Genomic DNA, 18,931 nt, shown 5'->3' with positions numbered 1-18,931 from the left:
AGATTTAAAGTGCCATTTAGAAACTTCCGTCCGCCCACGTGGCCACAGTGAACCTGAATGATTGGTCGCTGCGCTGCTTCCAGGGGAGTAGATTTGACGAATAACGAGGCCCTGCACACAATTCGAACAAAAAAAAACGTGTTAAAAAAAACGTAACATTGCGCAATGCAAAACGCCATGCTCGCATTGCGTATTGTCACAGCGCAGAATACATTTTTTTCGAGTTAAAGCGCGCGCTGGACCTCCTTGGCTCGTTTTTTTGCAACGTTTGGAGAGTCCGATGCGTTGGGTAGGGCAGACCCACGGGGGTTTCAATTGAGGAGCGGAACTCGGGCTAGCAAATGCGAATATGAGTGCGGTCAGGGATTACGGACAAGCGTATGCTGATCCATTTCCAAGCCATGCATGGCCCCTGAGTGCATAGGACCGCCTATTGCTCGTATAAAAAATTGGCCGCCTATACCATCTGCTTGCTTCGCTGCTGGTGACGTCGGGAGACGATGGCGTTCCGGGTGCCCTTGCCATGTAAAACCCCTCCTGCCTTCCTTCTCAAGCTCTCTTCTGGCTCCTCCTCCATCTACCCTTCATCAACCATTCTTATTTCAGTTACTCCTCCTCGCCATGTCACTCTCCTCCTCATCCCCACTGAGTGCGCGTGCGTGCGTGCGTGTGGGTCCATGTGGGTGTGTGTGTGTGTCGATTAACAGAGGCTGTGATGGATAGCTCAGCGTTAGAGGATAGATTGTTTCATAGCCAGCCAGTCACCGCAAAGTGGTTGTGGTAGCCAGCGAATGCCTCACGTTAAAATCCTAGCGCGCACACGTGGCTTTTAACACTGGCCATGCGAACGAAACGCATCCGTGCGAGAGTTTCTTTGTTGCCCTCGCTTCCAGGGCGGCGTGTACACGAACACGGTGGTGCTGCAGCACCACAACGTGGTGCTCACCAAGGCAGACAAGGTGTACAACGTGCGATGCACCTACGAGACCTCGTCCAAGAACATCTCCTTCGGCATGATGCCCGTGAGGTAGGCGACCGAACCCGCGCTTGCGCCTGCCGCCCTTCGCGGCCACCCCTGGCGGACGTGTGGCGATAACCGGAGCAGTGATCTCGATTTCAGGGACCCAGACACCACCCAGATCACGGCGTCGCCCGAGGCGCCGCTCCCCAAGATCGTCATATTCGGCATCGACGGAAGAGAAGCGTCCACCGTCAGGATCGGAGACCGGCTCACGTTCAGGATCGAGATACCGGAGACCAGTGAGTGTGCACTGCAAACGCAGCTCTGGCCGGAAGGCACGTATAGGGGACTAGCAACGTCTGTTGACGAGTTTGTTGTACTGTTCCGAGGATCAAGGGAACGCACCCGGCCGAGTCGCTTTCCCACTCAGCTGTTCATGACAGGGAACGTATCCCAGCGCTCAGAACGATCCGCGACCCTCCCACGTATTCAAATCATCATGATAAGTTGGTTTACAACTATATTTTCAAGGACACGTCTTGACTAGTAGAAACATTTGCTTGCGCACCAAGCAGCGAACTGGATTTCCGACGCGAAGCCCGGAAGTGATGGCATTCGCAAAGTTCGTAGCTAGTGAGCATTTAGGCGCTGAAAACTTCAGCGTATACGTGACAGAAATGTAAAATGGGTCGTTTAAAAGGTACGCAATGTTAATTTTGAACAGAATATGTCGTATTTGCTGATTTGATACTTACCAGGTTTCTTCTGCAGGTTTGCTCGAGTCCAAGACTTGCGTGCCTTAGGAAACGCATTGCAGCTACATAGCATAACTACTGGGCCAATTCGAATGCGCGTCTTTATATAAAAAAAAAATGAGATTCAGTTAACTGAGGGAGCGAAATTTCGGACGTCAGTGTTTTCAAAATAACTGTGAAGATCCCAAACTTCGCTAGACTTAAGATAATCTAACTAAGTTCAGCCTCATTTACCACGGCAGCCGTCTAATTTAAATTTAACCTTTTAAAAGAGACACCCTATCAGTACAATTCGACCCACGTGTTTTTCTGTCGGTAACATGAGTAGCTGGCGCGAACAGAATTTTCAGAGAAAATATTTCTTGTATTGAGTGTGTTGAACACCTGCGTGAGCCCGATGGTTTAAACATATCAGAGGCTATCTTTTCCTGAAGCGCTGCCTTCGACGGCTGCGCCGCAATTGCAAGTACTTCTCATCTGCAAGCACGGGAGCTTCGATTTCTTTACTCAACTCTCCCTTAGAACTAGGTTCCAAATTTTGTGCATATATCGCGCGCATTTGAGTTTGTTTGTGGCGCTGCCACCAACGTTTTCACCGCGATCACTAAAACTTCTCGTTACACTATTTATTTATTTATTTATTTATTTATTTATTTATTTATTTATTTATTTATTTATTTATTTATTTATTTATTTATTTATTTATTTATTTATTTATTTATTTATTTATTTATTTATTTATTTATTTATTTATTTATTTATTTATTTATTTATTTATTTATTTATTTATTTATTTATTTATTTATTTATTTATTTATTTATTTATTTATTTATTTATTTATTTATTTATTTATTTATTTATTTATTTATTTATTTATTTATTTATTTATTTATTTATTTGCTACAGACGACGTGATAGCCGGCAACCACCCATTAACAGCTGACGGGCAGCACAGTCTCCCACCCCAAATTTACCTTGTAAATTTAAAACCTACCTATGGTGCCTTGTAACTGTCAAATAGGACGCGATTTCTAATCGACTTTTCTTTTATCCTACAGCTCCGTACGGAATCTTCGCACGAAGTTGCATCGCCATGGCTAAGGATGCGAGAAGCACGTTCGAGATCATCGACGAAAGAGGGTGCGCATCGCTATCCTTTACTCTACTTCTTTTAACCTTTATTTTGCGTCTCATATTTCGCTGCGCTTTTCCTTTTTTTCTTCCCCTGACCTTTTCTATACATCCATATCATCTACCACGATAACTCCTGTCTGAAGCAGCCAGATTGACGACAGGAGTTTCGTTGAGTGTACGAGGCGCGGGCGAGAAGCGCCACGCTACGGATTTCTGAAGCCGGAGCGCGAAGTGCGCATCGGGCTGAGCCTCCTCAAGTTCGCGACGGAGGAGGAAGAGATGCTCACACATTCGAAAGAGCTACCAGATGACCATCAATAACCGAGGCAAAAGATTTAAATGACCCATTGAGCGAAAAAAGCGTGAGTCCGGCGTCCGCATCAGAGAGACGGCTTTTTTGGAGGCGTTCCATTGCACTAGGCGTTCTATATCACGAGGCGTTTCACGGCAGTCGTCCCCGTCAGTATACCGCAGATGAAGGGAAGAGAACATTGGATTTGATTGGAACGAACTTTGTTTGTGCCTGCAGAACAACAAGCGGCGAAATCGACCGCCGTCGTCAAGTCTCTCATTACACTGCGGCATGAACGAGCAGACGCATAACGCGCAAGAGCCAATCGAAAGCGTTAAGGCGGCTCGCAAAGCAAAGCGTCTGTAACTGCAAGACAGCAAAGCCCTTCCGCAGCGCGAGGCGAAACGAGGCGTCTCATGCGTCCGGCTGGGCATTCATGCTTTCGCATTCACCATCCAAAAGTGCTTAGGTGTCCTCTGGTATTTTTACAGTAAAGCTGATTACCTCTACCCCCCCCCCCAAAAAAAAAAATGGTTCCATCTCCGTGGGCAAAAACTCCAAGGCGTAAAGGCCTAAGACGAGCGCATGCGTCGGGATAATCAGGTATACAGCATAGAGTTCATAATTTGTTTAAGGAAAACACAAAGCAAGCATCGAAACCGTATTATGGATGATAAGGCGTCTGTGAACAATAGAACCGCCCACCTTGTGTTCCTGGTAAAGATTACGTTTGCAGATCATCTTTGAAGGCTAGGCAGTACTAGTGTCACTAAATAGGGCAGTTCTTGCCCAAGTGGCCGAGCGCGTGCGTCAGGCTAGGCAGGATCCAGCATTTGCCGCCGGAGAAGCCGAGCGTAGTGTCAGTAGATAAGTCAGTAGATAAGGTACTTGCACTGAGGCATGCAAGTCAGCAATGGCAGCCAATTTGGCGTCCATCAGTGTTGCGAGATTGCCGCATCCACGGCTTCGCCGTTAACTTTGACCGGGTCGTTTGTTAACAAGACTACCGTACATGCAGCAAAACGGCATCTTTGGACACACTTGTGCTGCTGAAATTCTGCTACACGCGTTATCTTTGATTCGCATTCTGAACGACGTATGTCGCGTGCAGCCGCACAGCAGGGAGGACAAGCTAAGCCTACCAGAGTTGACCGACTAAAACGCATAAACAACAAAATGGCGGCGCCCATGAACCGTCGCAGTGTAAACAAGTGTCAGGTACTGCGAACTGACCAATGATCATGGCGGCGGCACGGAACAATAGGAGAAATGAGTGCCAATACTCTGCACACTTATCTAGTGACACTAGCCGAGCGCAAGCGGCAAGCCCGCCGAGACGACGAGAAACATTCCATACCCTCCTCCATCACGATTTCTAGTGGTTTACAAAAGCTTTGCTGGACATCCACTTTCGCAGGGCGGGAACGGGACCAATTTTTTTTGTTCCTTCAGTCTTTCAGACAACTGCCGGGGCCTCATTTAGTCTTTGCATTTTGCCTTTCATCCTTGCAGATGCCCTGTGGACCCTACAATCTTCCCTGGCTTTCTCCAAATCGACAGCAGCCTTCAAAGTTCCTACGAGGCATTTAGGTTCACTGAATCATATGGCGTCATCTTCCAGTGCAACGTCAAGTACTGCGTAGGCAGATGCGAGCCGGTAAGTGAGCCTCATTCCAGATCTTTTGGAATGGAAAATTTTAAAAATTTAATTGAATTCGAATCTTCGATTGAAAAAACTGTCCTGCAATACCGAATCAAGTATGGAACAATTTTTCCCCTATATCGTATTCTTAAAAACACGCATCATTGTTTACAAGCATAGGTGCTCTCAGGCGTCAATAAAAGCGACCGTTGAAAAAGAAAAACGATAATAGAACGCGTATTTGCGTTTCCACGTTCACAATATGGCATTGACATCATTTGTTCTTGAGAGCTTAGTTTTGATGTTACGGGGTGTTAAGCAGTAGAGTACAGAATATTTAGCACTCAATTCAAGTCCTAATATTTTGAGCGCGCCCGAATATTTCACTAAAACAGAATACTGGATTATATCGAATATCAAATTCCCAAATTGAATAAAAAGTGTGCCGCTTTTATTTATTCTTGCGCAAGCCTCCTTAGGAAACTTTAAAGATTAGGGAATATTCGGAACTTTAGAATGTAAAAGCGAATAACACGATATCCCGTTCGGTTTCAAATTGAATAACACTATTTCAAAAATTCGAATATTGTCGAAGTACTTCGAAGTTTGAAAACGGAAGTGGACAATTATTTCAATCAACTCGGATACATGCAATTATTCATTGTTCAAATCCAGAAATTCCCGCTAAAACAAATGAGAAATATATTCTTCGCAACGAGTTAGCATTAGTGAAGGATCGCTCTTTAAGTCTTGGTCCGTTGGCGGCGGCAGGCTTACGCGCAATGCACCGGTGATGTGCAGCTAAAGAGCAAGAAAGGGGGCCTTTGGAGCGCCTCTTATCACCTTGGCATTGGGCCACCAACCCTGGTGCTTCTCTTTTCGCGTCCGTCGTCGTGGCGCTCCAGCTGCCCCGTTCAGCCCTCTCTAGATAAACGAAAAATCTTGGAGGGCACGCTTGCAAACGTTTGTCTGTAAAGCGGGCAAACTTTTCATGTCTTGCGCTTCCCCATACGCCAAGCTTCCTTTCCAGGACTGACGTGAGCATTCGCGGAACTACCATTTTCGTCTTTTTAAAGGGAACTGTGTTAATCACAGCTTGTGATATTATGCAGTTATACTTTCATTACACTAAAACCGGAACACGTGTGGTTGAGGTGACCACATAAGGCGAACGTGCCGCTATACAAATTTTAATCTCGTAAACAAACCCATAGCTAGAGTAACAGGATAGCTTCTGTGTGTCTTTTTATGCCGTAGAAAATCTTCCGAACGTTTTTAAACAACCATTTTATATTATAAAGAGCAGTATCTGAAGTTTTCCGGATAATTTGTAAATTTCAGTTTTCTTATTTAAAATCGCTATGTTCGCTTTGATTCTAAGCTATTCCGTCAATCTCATAATTCACTTCGCATTCGCTTCGAATGAAAAAATTGCAATTGGCACACTCTAACTGAAGATATTAAAGAAACAACAAAATCTATTAGACTCGGGTCTACGATACACAGACAATTGCTTATCAGTGGTTATTTGTAGATCTAGCATGGCAACACACCGGCGCACGTGGGGAGCAATGAATACGGTTTTAGGCAGCGAAGCACTTCCTACTTTCCCAAGTTACAACCGTTGAGAATCGAGGAATAGAAGGTAATGAGTTTGCAGGTTTTCTGGAGCAATATAAGAAGAACCATGCGGACAAAAGTTGCTCTCGTTTCAGAGCTACTGAATTGGTTGTTCTCCTAACAGCGTGTGTCTTGCCGCGACATATAAACGTTAGATGTTTAATAAATTTATGGTACCGCAAAGTAACCGAATGCTCGATATTGACAGTGAACAGATTAAACCAGCAAACTATGTTTTACTTTTTTACTGTACCCGTGTTTGTTCGCATCTTTAATTTGATCCGGTGCATTTTAAGCGTCATGAAAACTGCCAGAATTTACTTGACTTTGAAAGTTCGGGAACGGAACGTGACGTCAAATTATACAGACTTATCTGTGTTACCAGTTTTTTTTTTTCCTTTAGCCACGAAACCTTAAAATAATTAACTGAGAACAGGCAGATCAACTGAAACATATTTACTGGCCCTTAAAGAACATATCTGACCAGATATTGTGAACAATCCTTTTACCATGGGAATTTTTGTCGATTTCTCACAATCTTTTTGATTAAATTGACAATCACGGTCTCATTAGTAAGCGCCGCGGTTTGCTGCTTCTGCAGAACATCTTGCTTATCTACATTTGCCAAGCCTGGTTTACATTTTCAACATTTCATGTAACAAAGAAAACAACGAACCCAATTACATACCTCTGCTTACTTTGGAACAACCGAATGTATCAAACGGTTGGCTGCTGATGTGCTTCCTATTTGTTTTCTGTTTGGAACTGGACCGGTAACCTTTGGTGCTCGCCGTTGTCTCCCGGTGCAAGTGCACGACACCCCGTCTACCTCTTGCAGGTTGTGTGCACGCACGGCCGGGAAAACATCGAGTCCTGGGGACGCCGAAGGCGGTCTGCCGGAGTCTCCAGGAGGACAAACCAGGAGATGACGCTCAGCCAGGAGATCCTGGTGCTGGACATCGGGGATCAGCCCGCCGCCAGATCTATGACCGAGAGGCCACCGGCAGTCAACGGTACGTGGTCTACGTGGCACCAATGAATCAACCCCAGTGTGTCTGTCACAGCTATACGCGTGTGTTCCGGTAGAAAAAAAAAGAACGTTTAATGAGATGGCAGGGGAAAATGAGGCATTTTTTTGGAGAGGGTCACAACAATCGTAACCACACTACATAAAAATACATTCTACAGATCGTACAAGTCTACGCCCCAATGTTCAGCCATGAGAGATGAAGCCACGGAAAGTTACGACGAGAATTTATAGTCGGTAGCAAAAAAGGTGATACCCCGCCTTACGTAATGGTTCCGGGAGATTTGAACGACCACGTAAGAAAGAAGTTTAGGGGCATCTGCCATGAGAACTTTTAGAACGGATTAGAATAGCATGCACATATACTGCGTTCGAAGAGATGAGCAACCTGAAGTTACCAATATTTGTTTCTGCTAAAGAAAGGATAAAAATCGAATGTGGAAAATCACATGGAAAATATTCGAACAAAAATGACACACATTCCATCTTAAGTGCAAACCACGGTTGTTATTATTACTATTTTTAATGTCAAAGTCTTGGACAAGACCAGCATGAGTGATGCAGGATGTTGAAGTGATCGGCAAAGGTACAGTCGTGGAGAGGGGTAATCCCGAGAAAGCGACGGGACATGCTGTCAGTAGAAGGGAGGCACACTGGTTCATTGCCACGCTCGGGAAATACATTCACTCCTTTAAGAATCCAGGAGGCCGGCAGCATAGGGATAAACGACAAGGTGGCCTCAGTAATATCTGAATATTCGGTAATATTAATGGTACAAAATTTAACAGAAGCTTAAAAATTGCTTCAAGGAGGTAGAGTTATTATCAAGAAAACACTCAAACTGACGAACTCCAAATATTAAACATTAAACATTAAGCGGAAAAATTAAAAGTAATAAACAGAAGGGAAATTGGAATTTGAGCCTTCGACATAGCGAAAATGGGCGCAGCTTGCACCAGTGGTGCAAGGCTGGAGAAACAGCAGAGCTGGCGCCCCTTCTCCCTTCGTCGGAGACCCGGCTGTTGCACCTCACAAGAACTTCCGAACTTGCCGCTGAAAGTTTTCCATGACTGGCAGGCCCGGATTGTTCTGTCCGCAGGCTTTCGCATATCTCCCAAAGTGGACCGCGTTGGCACGCGCTAGAACCCGCCACAAACGGCTTCGCGAACTCGGCGTCTGTGCTCCCCACTTCAGGCGCGACCGCATACGAACTGGCGAGGAGAACAGCACGTGAGAGGTCACGCCGCGAACGCTGGGCAGAGTGTTCTCGAAGGTCGAGCGGACGGGCGCCGGGCGCTCCTCCCGAGGCGCACGCTCACGTGCGCTCGGTATTTTTTCTTGGTATTTTTTTTTCTTGTAACGCTCGACGGCGGAACTAAAAGCTTAAACAGCTCTGCTGTTAAAACTGAAGAGTAACTGAAAGAATGGGGATGGTTACTAAGATACTTGCGAATACCACATGTACAGGGTCGTCATGGTGCGAACACGGCGTAGCACGGCCGTGTAAGATGGCCGTGCTCCGCGTAGCGCCAGCGCACAAGCCGCGGCCGCGCATCGAAGCTAAGCGGCGCAGGAGCACAGGGGCTTGCAGGCGGGGCTTCGTGTCGTCTGCTGAAGTGCGGGAGCATGACATGCGTGCTTTGCTGTGAAGCACGCATGAGTCTTGCATGCTTGTAGTGTCTTAGCGCGCTGCTGCCGCGTTGCGAGAAAGCGCACTTCGCTCGTTGCGGCGCGTGGTGTAGTTTCTCCGTACGACAACTGAGCGCTTCCTCTTTCCAGTCCCACGATCCCAGTTAAATGCATGTATCACTGCAAACATTTCAGGACTGGTTTGGTTCGGGTTATGGGGTATAACACCGCAAAACGACTCTGGCTATGAAGACGCTGTAGAGAAGAGCTCCGGATAACCACCCGAGGCTCTTTAGTTAACGTGCACAGATATCGCGAAGCAAACGCGCTTTCTTGAATTTCGCCTCTATTGAAACGCGGAACCTGCTACCAGGACCGAAAATGGGTCTCCAGGCTCAGTACAGTTAAACCTGGATGTAGCGAACCTCTATATAACGAATTCCTTGACTTAACGACGTTTTTTTTTCAATTCCCCAGTTGTCAGCACCATTGAAGCCCACGTGTTCGCGACCTCTATGTAACGAGGGCGGAGCGACGGTGACCTTGATGTAACGAATTAGCTACGCTGACGAGTCATTGTTTTTTCCACTTCTGAAAAATCGGCTGGAGAAATGCACTAATTTAGTGAATTTTTCCCGCACCCCAAACTACCGTGCGTTTCCACATGTGAGTGCAGTGCCGGTTCCGAGCAAGGTTTTGAGGTGCTAGGCCTGCCTGTCGGCGTGTAGTAGCACATCTCCACTGCTAACTGTAGTGTCGGCTCGTCAGTGATGAGTTCTGTTGCCACAAAGCGAAAAGTATCGTCTTTTTAAGAGACAAGCTCGCTTTTTTAAATGTCGTCGCCGCCCGGTACAGCCAATTTCGAGTGCGGAAAAGAGCATCAAATACGCACAAAGGCGCCCTTTTATCATAACTTTGGTCCTTTAAACGCGTTCTGGCACCAAAAAGTGTCAAAAGGCAAAGTATGATACTTAAGTTACGTTTGTGAACACGGTGTAAGGGACCTTGTTTCTTTGGAGCGTCGTGTAGAGGCTATGCTCATGGGAAAGCAGCATGCGCAAATCACGCTGTTTTTCACTGTCAATGAAATCCCTGAAGGGCGAGTTCAGCGTGCAGCATTCTGATTCCGTTTCTTCTTCATTCTCGGGAGCTTTAACTCGAAACCTGCATGTGACGAACTTCCCGCATGTAACGAAAACTTGCGAATTTTTGTCAACTTCGTTATATCCAGGTTTAACTGTATAGCCAAGCACCCTAACCACTGAGCCATCGCAGCGGGGCATTCTCAGGACTTGACTGCATTCTAAAGAGGATCACGGAGTAAAGCTTCATTTTCTGGATTGGCTCCCTAAAGCAGACGGCGATCTGCCCGGATATATCGTCTGGCTCGCTTTTTTTTATAGCAATGTTCACATGCTCAGGCTAGCTCGGATGCGCTGGCGGGTTGCTCGATGCGACTTCGAATGTGACAAAACGAACTCGTGAAACTCGACAACAAATGTCGTAAATATTAAGAAAAAAAATTACAATGAGTTCAGTCCATAACGCCAGTGTTTGTTTATGTGTAAGGTATTGCTTGTTATATTAAGCAGGCTAATTGGTCAGTCAATCTCCTGGTTTCCGATGAAAGTTTTCCTCCAACACAACTCTTTCTCGTGTCAGGTGGAATTCAGTGCAAAACATAGGCAACAAGCGTAAAGAACCTCAAGGACAGCTGCCAACTAGCAACACTTTTACCGCGAAAAAATTTATTGCCGCTGAGGCCGCTCAGGCGTCACTGCTGCGAAGTCTCTTTCGCGTGTGGGGTGCACTTCCGGAAGTACCCAAAGCTCAGTAGCGGGAGCGTCCCCACCAGCATTTATTACAACCCGCATTCTGTTCCGCAGGGAGCATGCAATAGAAGGACCGACAGTGGTTGTTGCTTGATCTAAGCCGCTCCCACTCCCCCTGGACTATAGCCCACAGCGCGTCCGCTGAGAGGGCACGGAGCTGTCGGTGGGCCAGAGGAAGTTTCATGTGGCCCCCGGCATAATCTATGACAATAAGGCCAGACGACTGTAGAGGCCATTTTAGAACTGCGACGACACGACCCTTTAGCAACGCAGCAACCTTTTTCGACTTGTGTATCGGCGAGTTGTCATGGCTGTAGGATGAAGTCATATTCGGGAAATGGTCCCCCAACAAGGTACGGGAGCAGCACATCCTAGCAGCTTCAGTGGGATCGTGGCACTGAAAAGAGGAAGCGCTCAGTTGTCGTACGCAGAAAATACGCAACGCACCGCAGTGAGTGAAGTGCGCTATCCCGCAACGCGATTGCAGCGGGATAAGACGCTACAAGCATGCCGAGACTTAGGCGTGCTTCACAGCAAAGCAAGCAGGGCGGTTTCCCGCGCTTTAGCAGATGACATGAAGCCCCGCCTCCAAGCCCCTGTGCTCCTGCGCCGTTTTAGCTTCGATGCGCGGCCACGGCTTGTGCGATGGCGCTGCGCGGAGCACGGCTAAGGTGGCTAAAACTTTAGCACGGCCACGCCGGCCATGCTGCGCCGTGTTAGCACCAAGAGTGGACGACCCTGTACCTACTGAATGATGAGAATGGGTAATGTAACCAACAATTTGGATGATGTAGTCAAAGCAGCGAACTATACGCAAAGTTGTATGACTGCAATGCGGGGTCAGAGGTAATTTCTAACTTAACAGATGTGATATTGGCGGTGAGCGCGACCACGGGCGGCGCTGCGAAGCGCGTCTCCATGACGTCGGCTTAGGGATCCTCGCATTTGTCATCTGCTTCACACGGGCGCGCTCTCCCTTCTGTTTCTTTGCGCGCGGTTGACTTTTGATGCTTGTCCGCGCCAGATTTTGCGTATGCGCAACATTTTCATAATAAACGACTTAAAGTCGCATACACTAGCTCAAGGCATGACTTAAAGTATAGTTTTTGATACCGCTCCGGAAGAAACATTGCCGGTGTCGCCCCAATCCTGCGAAGCCGGACCTGTGCGGAGCGCGCAGAGTCGGAGCTAGGCGTCAGCTTCTGTATTCAGCAATCTTTCGAACAAAGGGAACAGCCAGAGTCTAATAACCAACAGCAGCGAAAATGCAAGACCAAAACAAATTCCAGGCCTTCGGGGCTGTCGGCTTTGGCAGAAGGCATTACGATTCCGGTAATAGTATGTGAGGTGAAATAGTTTTTGCAACCTTGCCGAGCACTCGAAAGTATTGTATAACATCACTTTACGTTGTCGTGGCATGAAAGTATGCCGACGTGCACTATGGGGCGCAAAAAATGTAGGTTGAGTTCCAAATAAACTACAGTGTGCATAGGCGCGTACTGGTTTTATACTAGGCTTCTAACCAGCATGGAGGCTTATTGAGCAAAACAAGTCAGTGTATGGTAAAAATACAGTAACCCTATGTTCAGACCTGGAGGGATATTTCGGTACATTTCCCACAGCCATATGTTCCCAATATTCAGGTATGCGTTACAGTAAAACTGCACCCAAGAGGAGGAGTAGGAGGAGAGGGAGAAAAGTTATTTAGCAGTAAAATTGAGCTGGTTAGTGTGCAGGCTCCTTAGTACAGGACAAGAGAGTAAATTTCTTCAATTCATGAAACGTTATCCCGAGTAGGCCAGTTTTTGTTCTTTACGCCTGAACGGGTTGGAAAACAATTAAGAACTGCGTGGACATCTTCATAGGTTTCTATCCTTGTTATACTGAAAACCGCCACGTATACTATTTATTGCGTTCGTTAGCGAATAAAACAAGCCTTCAACACCATAATCATGTCATAACGGTTTGGGTTGAGGTTCAGTTCGTTACGATAACGATGGTTACGATAGAAATTCGGGACACAAAAGCCCCGCCTTCGAGTACTCTCGAAAACATTGCGCGGTTTCGCGGTGGCGCATAGTACAAACCTTTTCATTGCATTTGCATGTCAATAAACAACGCACCCTGCGGATAGGCACCTTCATCTACGCAGCCATAGCGAAAGCCAATTTCTGAAGAAGGTAATTTATGCCTTACAGACCGAAGAAAATATTCACACCAACTTTGTGAGCCTCCCAAACATCCCCAGACACCCAAATGAGACGTTTGTGACGGTGCAGAAAAACAGTGCGTTGGGCCCCAGGGGGAAAAAATCATTGATACAAGGAGCAACAACGAAATAAATAATAGACAGCCGTTTTGTTCCTGCTATGCGATGTGCGTGTTTCCTGCAATGCGATGCGTTTCCTGCTATGTGACCCGCTGCTTGGTGCGTAGCATTATACTGTTGAGTCTTCATTAGAGCATCTCAAAAATATTATAGGGAAGCCTCCACATTTGAATAGTTATCGAAGAGCTCTGAGCACTGAACCTCGAAAGTAAACTACAAAGGACGAGTTACACACGATCTTCTGAGCGATGCTCCAAGAAAGTGGTTCGCTGTCTCCTGGTGTGTTGCAAACTTGTGCGGGATACAGTTTGAAATTATTCACAGGTGTCAGAAGCTAGAAAAAATAACTGAATACTTGAAATACGCTTTCTAATGCACCAGAGCATCAAAGCCGGTGATTTCTACTAGCGCATGCACTGCTGTCTCTCACAAGCGAACGACAGCGCCGCGAGTTTAACGCCGGCGCGAGTGTAGCAGACGACAGCGGCGTGAGTACCTAAGCTGACGTCGGAGCCAGGGGGCGCCACTCAAACATCTCACCGCCAATAGGTTGAAGTCCCAGCGCGAGAGTATTATCACGAAAGACAAGATTAAAATGACGCTGAAAGGAATGAGAAGAATAAAGCAGAACCAAGTGACACATAACTTTGAATCTATTTTAAGATGGATGAGATAGTGTACTGCAGTCACAATTTCGCAACACCACATCTAAATCAAAGGAATCTCTCTCTCTCTCTCTCTCTCTCTCTCTCTCTCTCTCTCTCTCTCTCTCTCTCTCTCTCTCTCTCTCTCTCTCTCTCTCTCTCTCTCTCTCTCACACACACACACACACACACACGCACACGCACGCACACAATTTTTTCCTTCCACTGTTTATTCTTGCGAGCCACACCAGAACACTTATTAACCTTCTTTCTGATCATCGTAAAATCTGCGCAGCTGTCATGCAGCCGTGCTCGTTTGACTTGACACATGGTAGCGCACAGCGCCTCTTCCGCGCCTTTGTACCAACCATTACTAACACGATTTCCCAATGCTCCAATGTCAAGTTGAAAAAAGCTGGTTCACTGCTCTAATTACTTGCTTGGGAGAGCTGAAATCACTGCCCACCAAGGCGCGAGCCCTGCATCTGCGATTTTTTTTTTTCTGCGAGCGTCGCGCGGGTTATTTCATTGAAGCTAAACCTTGAATAAGTGCACCAATAAAGTGCACCAAGCATGCGGTTGGTTGCTGTTAATATACGCAACATATGTGCTACAGTCGTCATAGCGACTGCTCAAGGTCCAGAGAGTGGGCTGTCTACAGAAATAAACTTGCTATCCCTGTGATCAACCGAACCTCACTACCTCCAACTATACATGCCAGATGCATTCTAAATGCATTCATTTAAATAAATTTTCATCTTGGCCACTGCAGCCTTCCTTAATCCTAGTACTAACGACCAGAGCTATATAGAGTGAACAAGGCCATATAGCGCGTCATACCAACCCATTATCTTGCCTAATCGGTCACTCTTGGTTGTGTTTATCAGTTAATACTCGTGCCATGTCCTAATTAGTGACAGCATTGCTGCGCTGCATAAATTTGCGTACACTGCCAGCGAGTTCCGAGGCTTCGGAGAGTTTATTCGTTCCGAGAAACGAAAACCGAAAGTACTCATCGGCAGCCGACCCCGGAGCACACGACAAAACCCAAACTGCTGTCCGAAGCACACACAGAAAAGAACTGCTGGACCATAATTTACTTCAAAAGCCACGCCAAGACTTTCCTAACCATCCTCAGGGCTTGAGGCGCAAAATTAATTCGTGCGGTACGAGCGCGGCATGTTTTCCCGATTCCTTGATGATCCTGTGGCACTGTAGGGTTGTTTCCAAACTTTCTAAGGATCGATAACACCCAGTGTGGTGAGTGGGCGGATAGCGAACGTGGCACTTCGGTCATGAATGTCGGTATCGTCCTTAGCTCAGTGAACGGGGATAAGTACCATGGCGCTGGTTCGTGCTGGTTCAGACTTATGCCCTGTCGGATTTGTGACGTGTGGACGTCTCGTTCGCTCTATAAAAATCTGAAGAACGGATCCAGATACCTTGAACCATGTGCTTTTGTACCCCGGCCTCTGCAATATGTTTTGTTTGCTTTCTCGTTTTCAGAATCTCTCAGCTACCAAGAGACTGTCGAGCTTATGGACAAGTGTGCCTCGAAGAACTCTGTTATGGCCCTCAGCATAACTGCGTCGACATTGCTCGTGATCTACATCTGCACTGTGGCTTACTTCGTAGCACAGAGAAAAGTCAAGTCCATAACATGAGCAAGATGGCTGTCGAGTTTCCAGGACCCCTATTCCTACAAAGTGCATCACTGGCTGCCTACAATTTGATTTTATACTCGCTTTAATTACCAGTGCGAACAAGGAAGTGCAGATTTTCGCAGGTTAGCAGCTTTTGTGGACTTATCCTGGATGAAAATACTGAAAACATGCATAGAACATAGCTCGCAGCGTACAGCTGTCACCATTTCAGCTTTAGCTGCAAAAGTCGGAAGAAAGCAGTATGAGCACTCATGACAGAATTTGAAAATGCGGGCAAAGGTAACAGAGCGAGGGCTTCCTGCTACGTAACGCAGCTTCTGGCTGCCAAAGCACGCTGTACGACCCATTTCCCTGAATACGTGACTGTTAAAAAAAAGTGAACACCTAAGGAGCACTAGAAAATAGTTCGCCATTCACTTCATCAATTGAAAGCTAGAGTGGTCACGAGCGCCTGCAGTAGGTCATTAAACACATATTCCCGCCAGAACGACAGCGGATGCATAAGTCGCATTGAAAATAGACTGCATTATTAGTCTAGACCTAAATGATGGATCTGAAACTGGCTTCACGGAACGATAACGGACAGCTTTGCAATCCCCTTGCAATAAAACTCGTCTATTACAGGCATTTCCCACATCTACTTTACGTCGGTAGCGCAAATAGATTTGCCACGGCCCCTGCGCTGTGGTAGTTCTAATGACGGTGATGTATGTCATTCTTCAGCCATTCTCGCCAAGGACGGGTGTGTGTTTTGTAGCTTTAGTTACGTTCCAACAAACTGAACCGAGCTTTTCTAAGGCTCCGTTTAATTTGTTCTAAGGCACATTCATCTCGTCGCTTCTGCCAGGTGAGGACAAAATGGGTTGCACACAACGCACGTTGCAGGCAGCAAACCCCAATTTGGAATATTCACACCTTGCAAGCGCAGTGGGTTTGTAGCTCGATGCTTGAAGGCGTCGCTTGCAAATACGCCCATGTTGGGCCACTCACACTTTCTCCCCACGTCATGATCGTTACGGGATAGCACACTTCAAAGGCCATGCGCCATCAGCGCTTATCCGTCACCAAACTAACATAACGACTGCAAGGGCATAACGTAACTTTCTGAGTGTCGCACGTGTTGCTATTGATTTTATATCTCTATAAAGCCAAAGAATGCGGTTTCAGGGAAGTACAACTACCCATATGCAGAGTGTGCTTGTTACTCCTAACACATAGTCACTGTCTGTTGGCGTTCAACGCATGCTGTGATCTTCCCCTTCCAAAGCCTCGTACATGTGAGTCGCTGTCACGGAGGTTTATCAGAGCAAAACTCGCACCTAAACAAAGGCTCAATCGGTCCCAACGGCGCCTACCAGGAAAAGCTGCCACTGTTGCAGAAACGATTGCGGAAGTTAGCAGTTCACTGCACCGCGAAATCTGTCTATCCTATTCACGTCACAACCACGCAGGAGGCTGACATGTATTTGGATGATTACTCAATTTTCTCCAGTAATTACGTAAACATTGCATTGAGACTGCGTGCCCCAACCGTAGTTCCCTGATGATGTAACCACGTAGCATGGAACCACGGGAAGGCTTGCACTGTATGTAGAGTTTTGAAGTATGGATTCACATAGCCCCATACAGAACTTATTTTGTTAATACAAAAACAAAAAGAGAAAAGAACTGGCGACTGCAAATAGGCGGCCCATAAGGGCGTTAGATGCCCAGACAAACAGAACTTCACGAACAGTATGCTCCATGAGTGGCCGAGAGAGTACACGGATCTGTGCTGACTTCATCCCAAACACGGTGTGAGCTCACCAGCGTGCTCGTGTGGGCAGAGTAATTATAGCGTGAATGTATGATGTTTCTAAGCTACCCTTTTCGCATCGAGAAGTAGTTCTCTTGGCAGAAAATTTTTATTTCTATCTTCCTGTCGGCTTCAGAAAAAGTTTGACATATCCCAACCAATAGAAGATGAAACGAAGGCTGTTACTAGCAACAGTGTTATACCTGCTTTACTGTGTAAATAGCTTTGCGTATGAACGTGCGCATGTATGTATGTATGTATGTGTGTGTGCGTGTGTGTGTGTGCTCATGTGAACATTGTTTGAAGCGTTCTTTCTTTCGTCATTTGAGGGCTTCATTATAGACGGCTGCAGACAATTGAACTCAACATTTTGGGCAGCTCACTCCTTCATTTTTTGGTACTATATATTTATCTTGGTGCCTGCGGCATTTTGTTTCATGATCCCATATTAATCTGCCCTATTTATTTATTTATTTATTTATTTTATTTATTTGTGTGCAGTATGTGCTGTTCTGGCAAAAAGTTTGGCCCCGTACCCAGAAGCTTAACTATGCGTGTGGGCGCAATATTTTTCTTTGAATCGCTCGCGCTCTTTCACCTTGCTACCGAATACGAGATGGGAGGACACGTTTCAGCGTGCGGTGGTGGTTTGGGTGCGCGATGGGTGCTCTTGCCTACAGCATTACTTTGCCACCAATTTCCCCTTCGGTGTCAAAGACAGTTTGGCTTTTGTGCTTGATAGGTTGCTGTGCACTGTGGGCTGCGTCAGACGAGTATCTGTTCTGTTCTTACACGATGTTTTCGAATAAAACGATGTTGAGAAACAAAATGCGTGCTGCTTCTTGCCCACTGAATTTAAAGCACGTTGTTCCAAATGTTCTAGCTGCAACAGTGCTTTTTCATGTTCTCTTCGCAAATTTGCAAGAAGACAAGGTGGGACCATCAAAATGTTACCCAAGTCTGCCCATTGTTACAGCGCAAAAAGCTTCTGCAGCCAATATGCTGACTGCTGTTGGATGAGTACAAGTTTTATTTAAGGAAGGTGCGTGTTACATGGATCGTGTGGAAGCAGACACGAATTGCCGGTCTGCCCAAAAACTGGCGTAGTTTTATCAGACGCGTTGAGGCATTTCGTCAATAATACAGCTGAATCATCAGCTGAGCATTTAGCATGAGTTATTGGCCATAATCAGTAATATGGACAAAAAGCTGAGTAACAGTTTCAAGTGGTTACTTAAGCCAGGAACGAAGATATGCAATTAACAATGGACAAAAAATTTGTGAGCAAAATGCTTGGCTCGAAAAAATTGACCATTTCGAATCAGTTTCAGTATATCCTATAGATAGATTTATTTTCTGAAATGTTTGAAAGAAACCAAGCCAATTAAAGCAGAAAGCAGGCTCCTACTACGCGTTGCGCTGCTGAGCACGATGTCGCGGGTTCAATTCCCGGCCGCGGCGGCCGCTTTTCTGATGGAGGCGAAAAGCAAAAACGCCCGTGTGTACGAGATTTCGGCGCATGATAAAGATCCCCAGGTGGACGAAATTAATCCGGAGCCCCCCACTACGGCGCGCCTCATCGCCTGCGTTGCGTCGGCGCGTTAAA

General features: G+C 46.4%; 1 protein-coding gene across 1 annotated transcript in view; it reads left to right on the top strand.

Moving 5' to 3' along the window:
* The window catches only part of Tyn (trynity), a 79,321-nt gene extending 61,196 nt beyond the window's left edge, over window positions 1-18,125 (top strand). The window contains exons 9-14 of the mRNA XM_077683442.1: window positions 894-1,027; window positions 1,121-1,260; window positions 2,776-2,857; window positions 4,656-4,800; window positions 7,244-7,418; window positions 15,373-18,125. Of these exons, the coding sequence (XP_077539568.1) occupies window positions 894-1,027; window positions 1,121-1,260; window positions 2,776-2,857; window positions 4,656-4,800; window positions 7,244-7,418; window positions 15,373-15,530 (834 nt within the window). The 3' untranslated portion in view covers window positions 15,531-18,125. The remainder of the gene's footprint in view (window positions 1-893; window positions 1,028-1,120; window positions 1,261-2,775; window positions 2,858-4,655; window positions 4,801-7,243; window positions 7,419-15,372) is intronic.
* Window positions 18,126-18,931: the final 806 nt, after the last annotated feature.

Source organism: Haemaphysalis longicornis, unplaced genomic scaffold, assembly GCF_048455015.1.
Source record: "Haemaphysalis longicornis isolate Haplotype H1 unplaced genomic scaffold, Haemaphysalis longicornis Haplotype H1 scaffold_1, whole genome shotgun sequence".
NCBI lineage: Eukaryota > Metazoa > Arthropoda > Arachnida > Ixodida > Ixodidae > Haemaphysalis > Haemaphysalis longicornis.
Note: the sequence above shows the minus strand (reverse complement) of the source record. Positions and strands in the feature narration are given on the sequence as shown.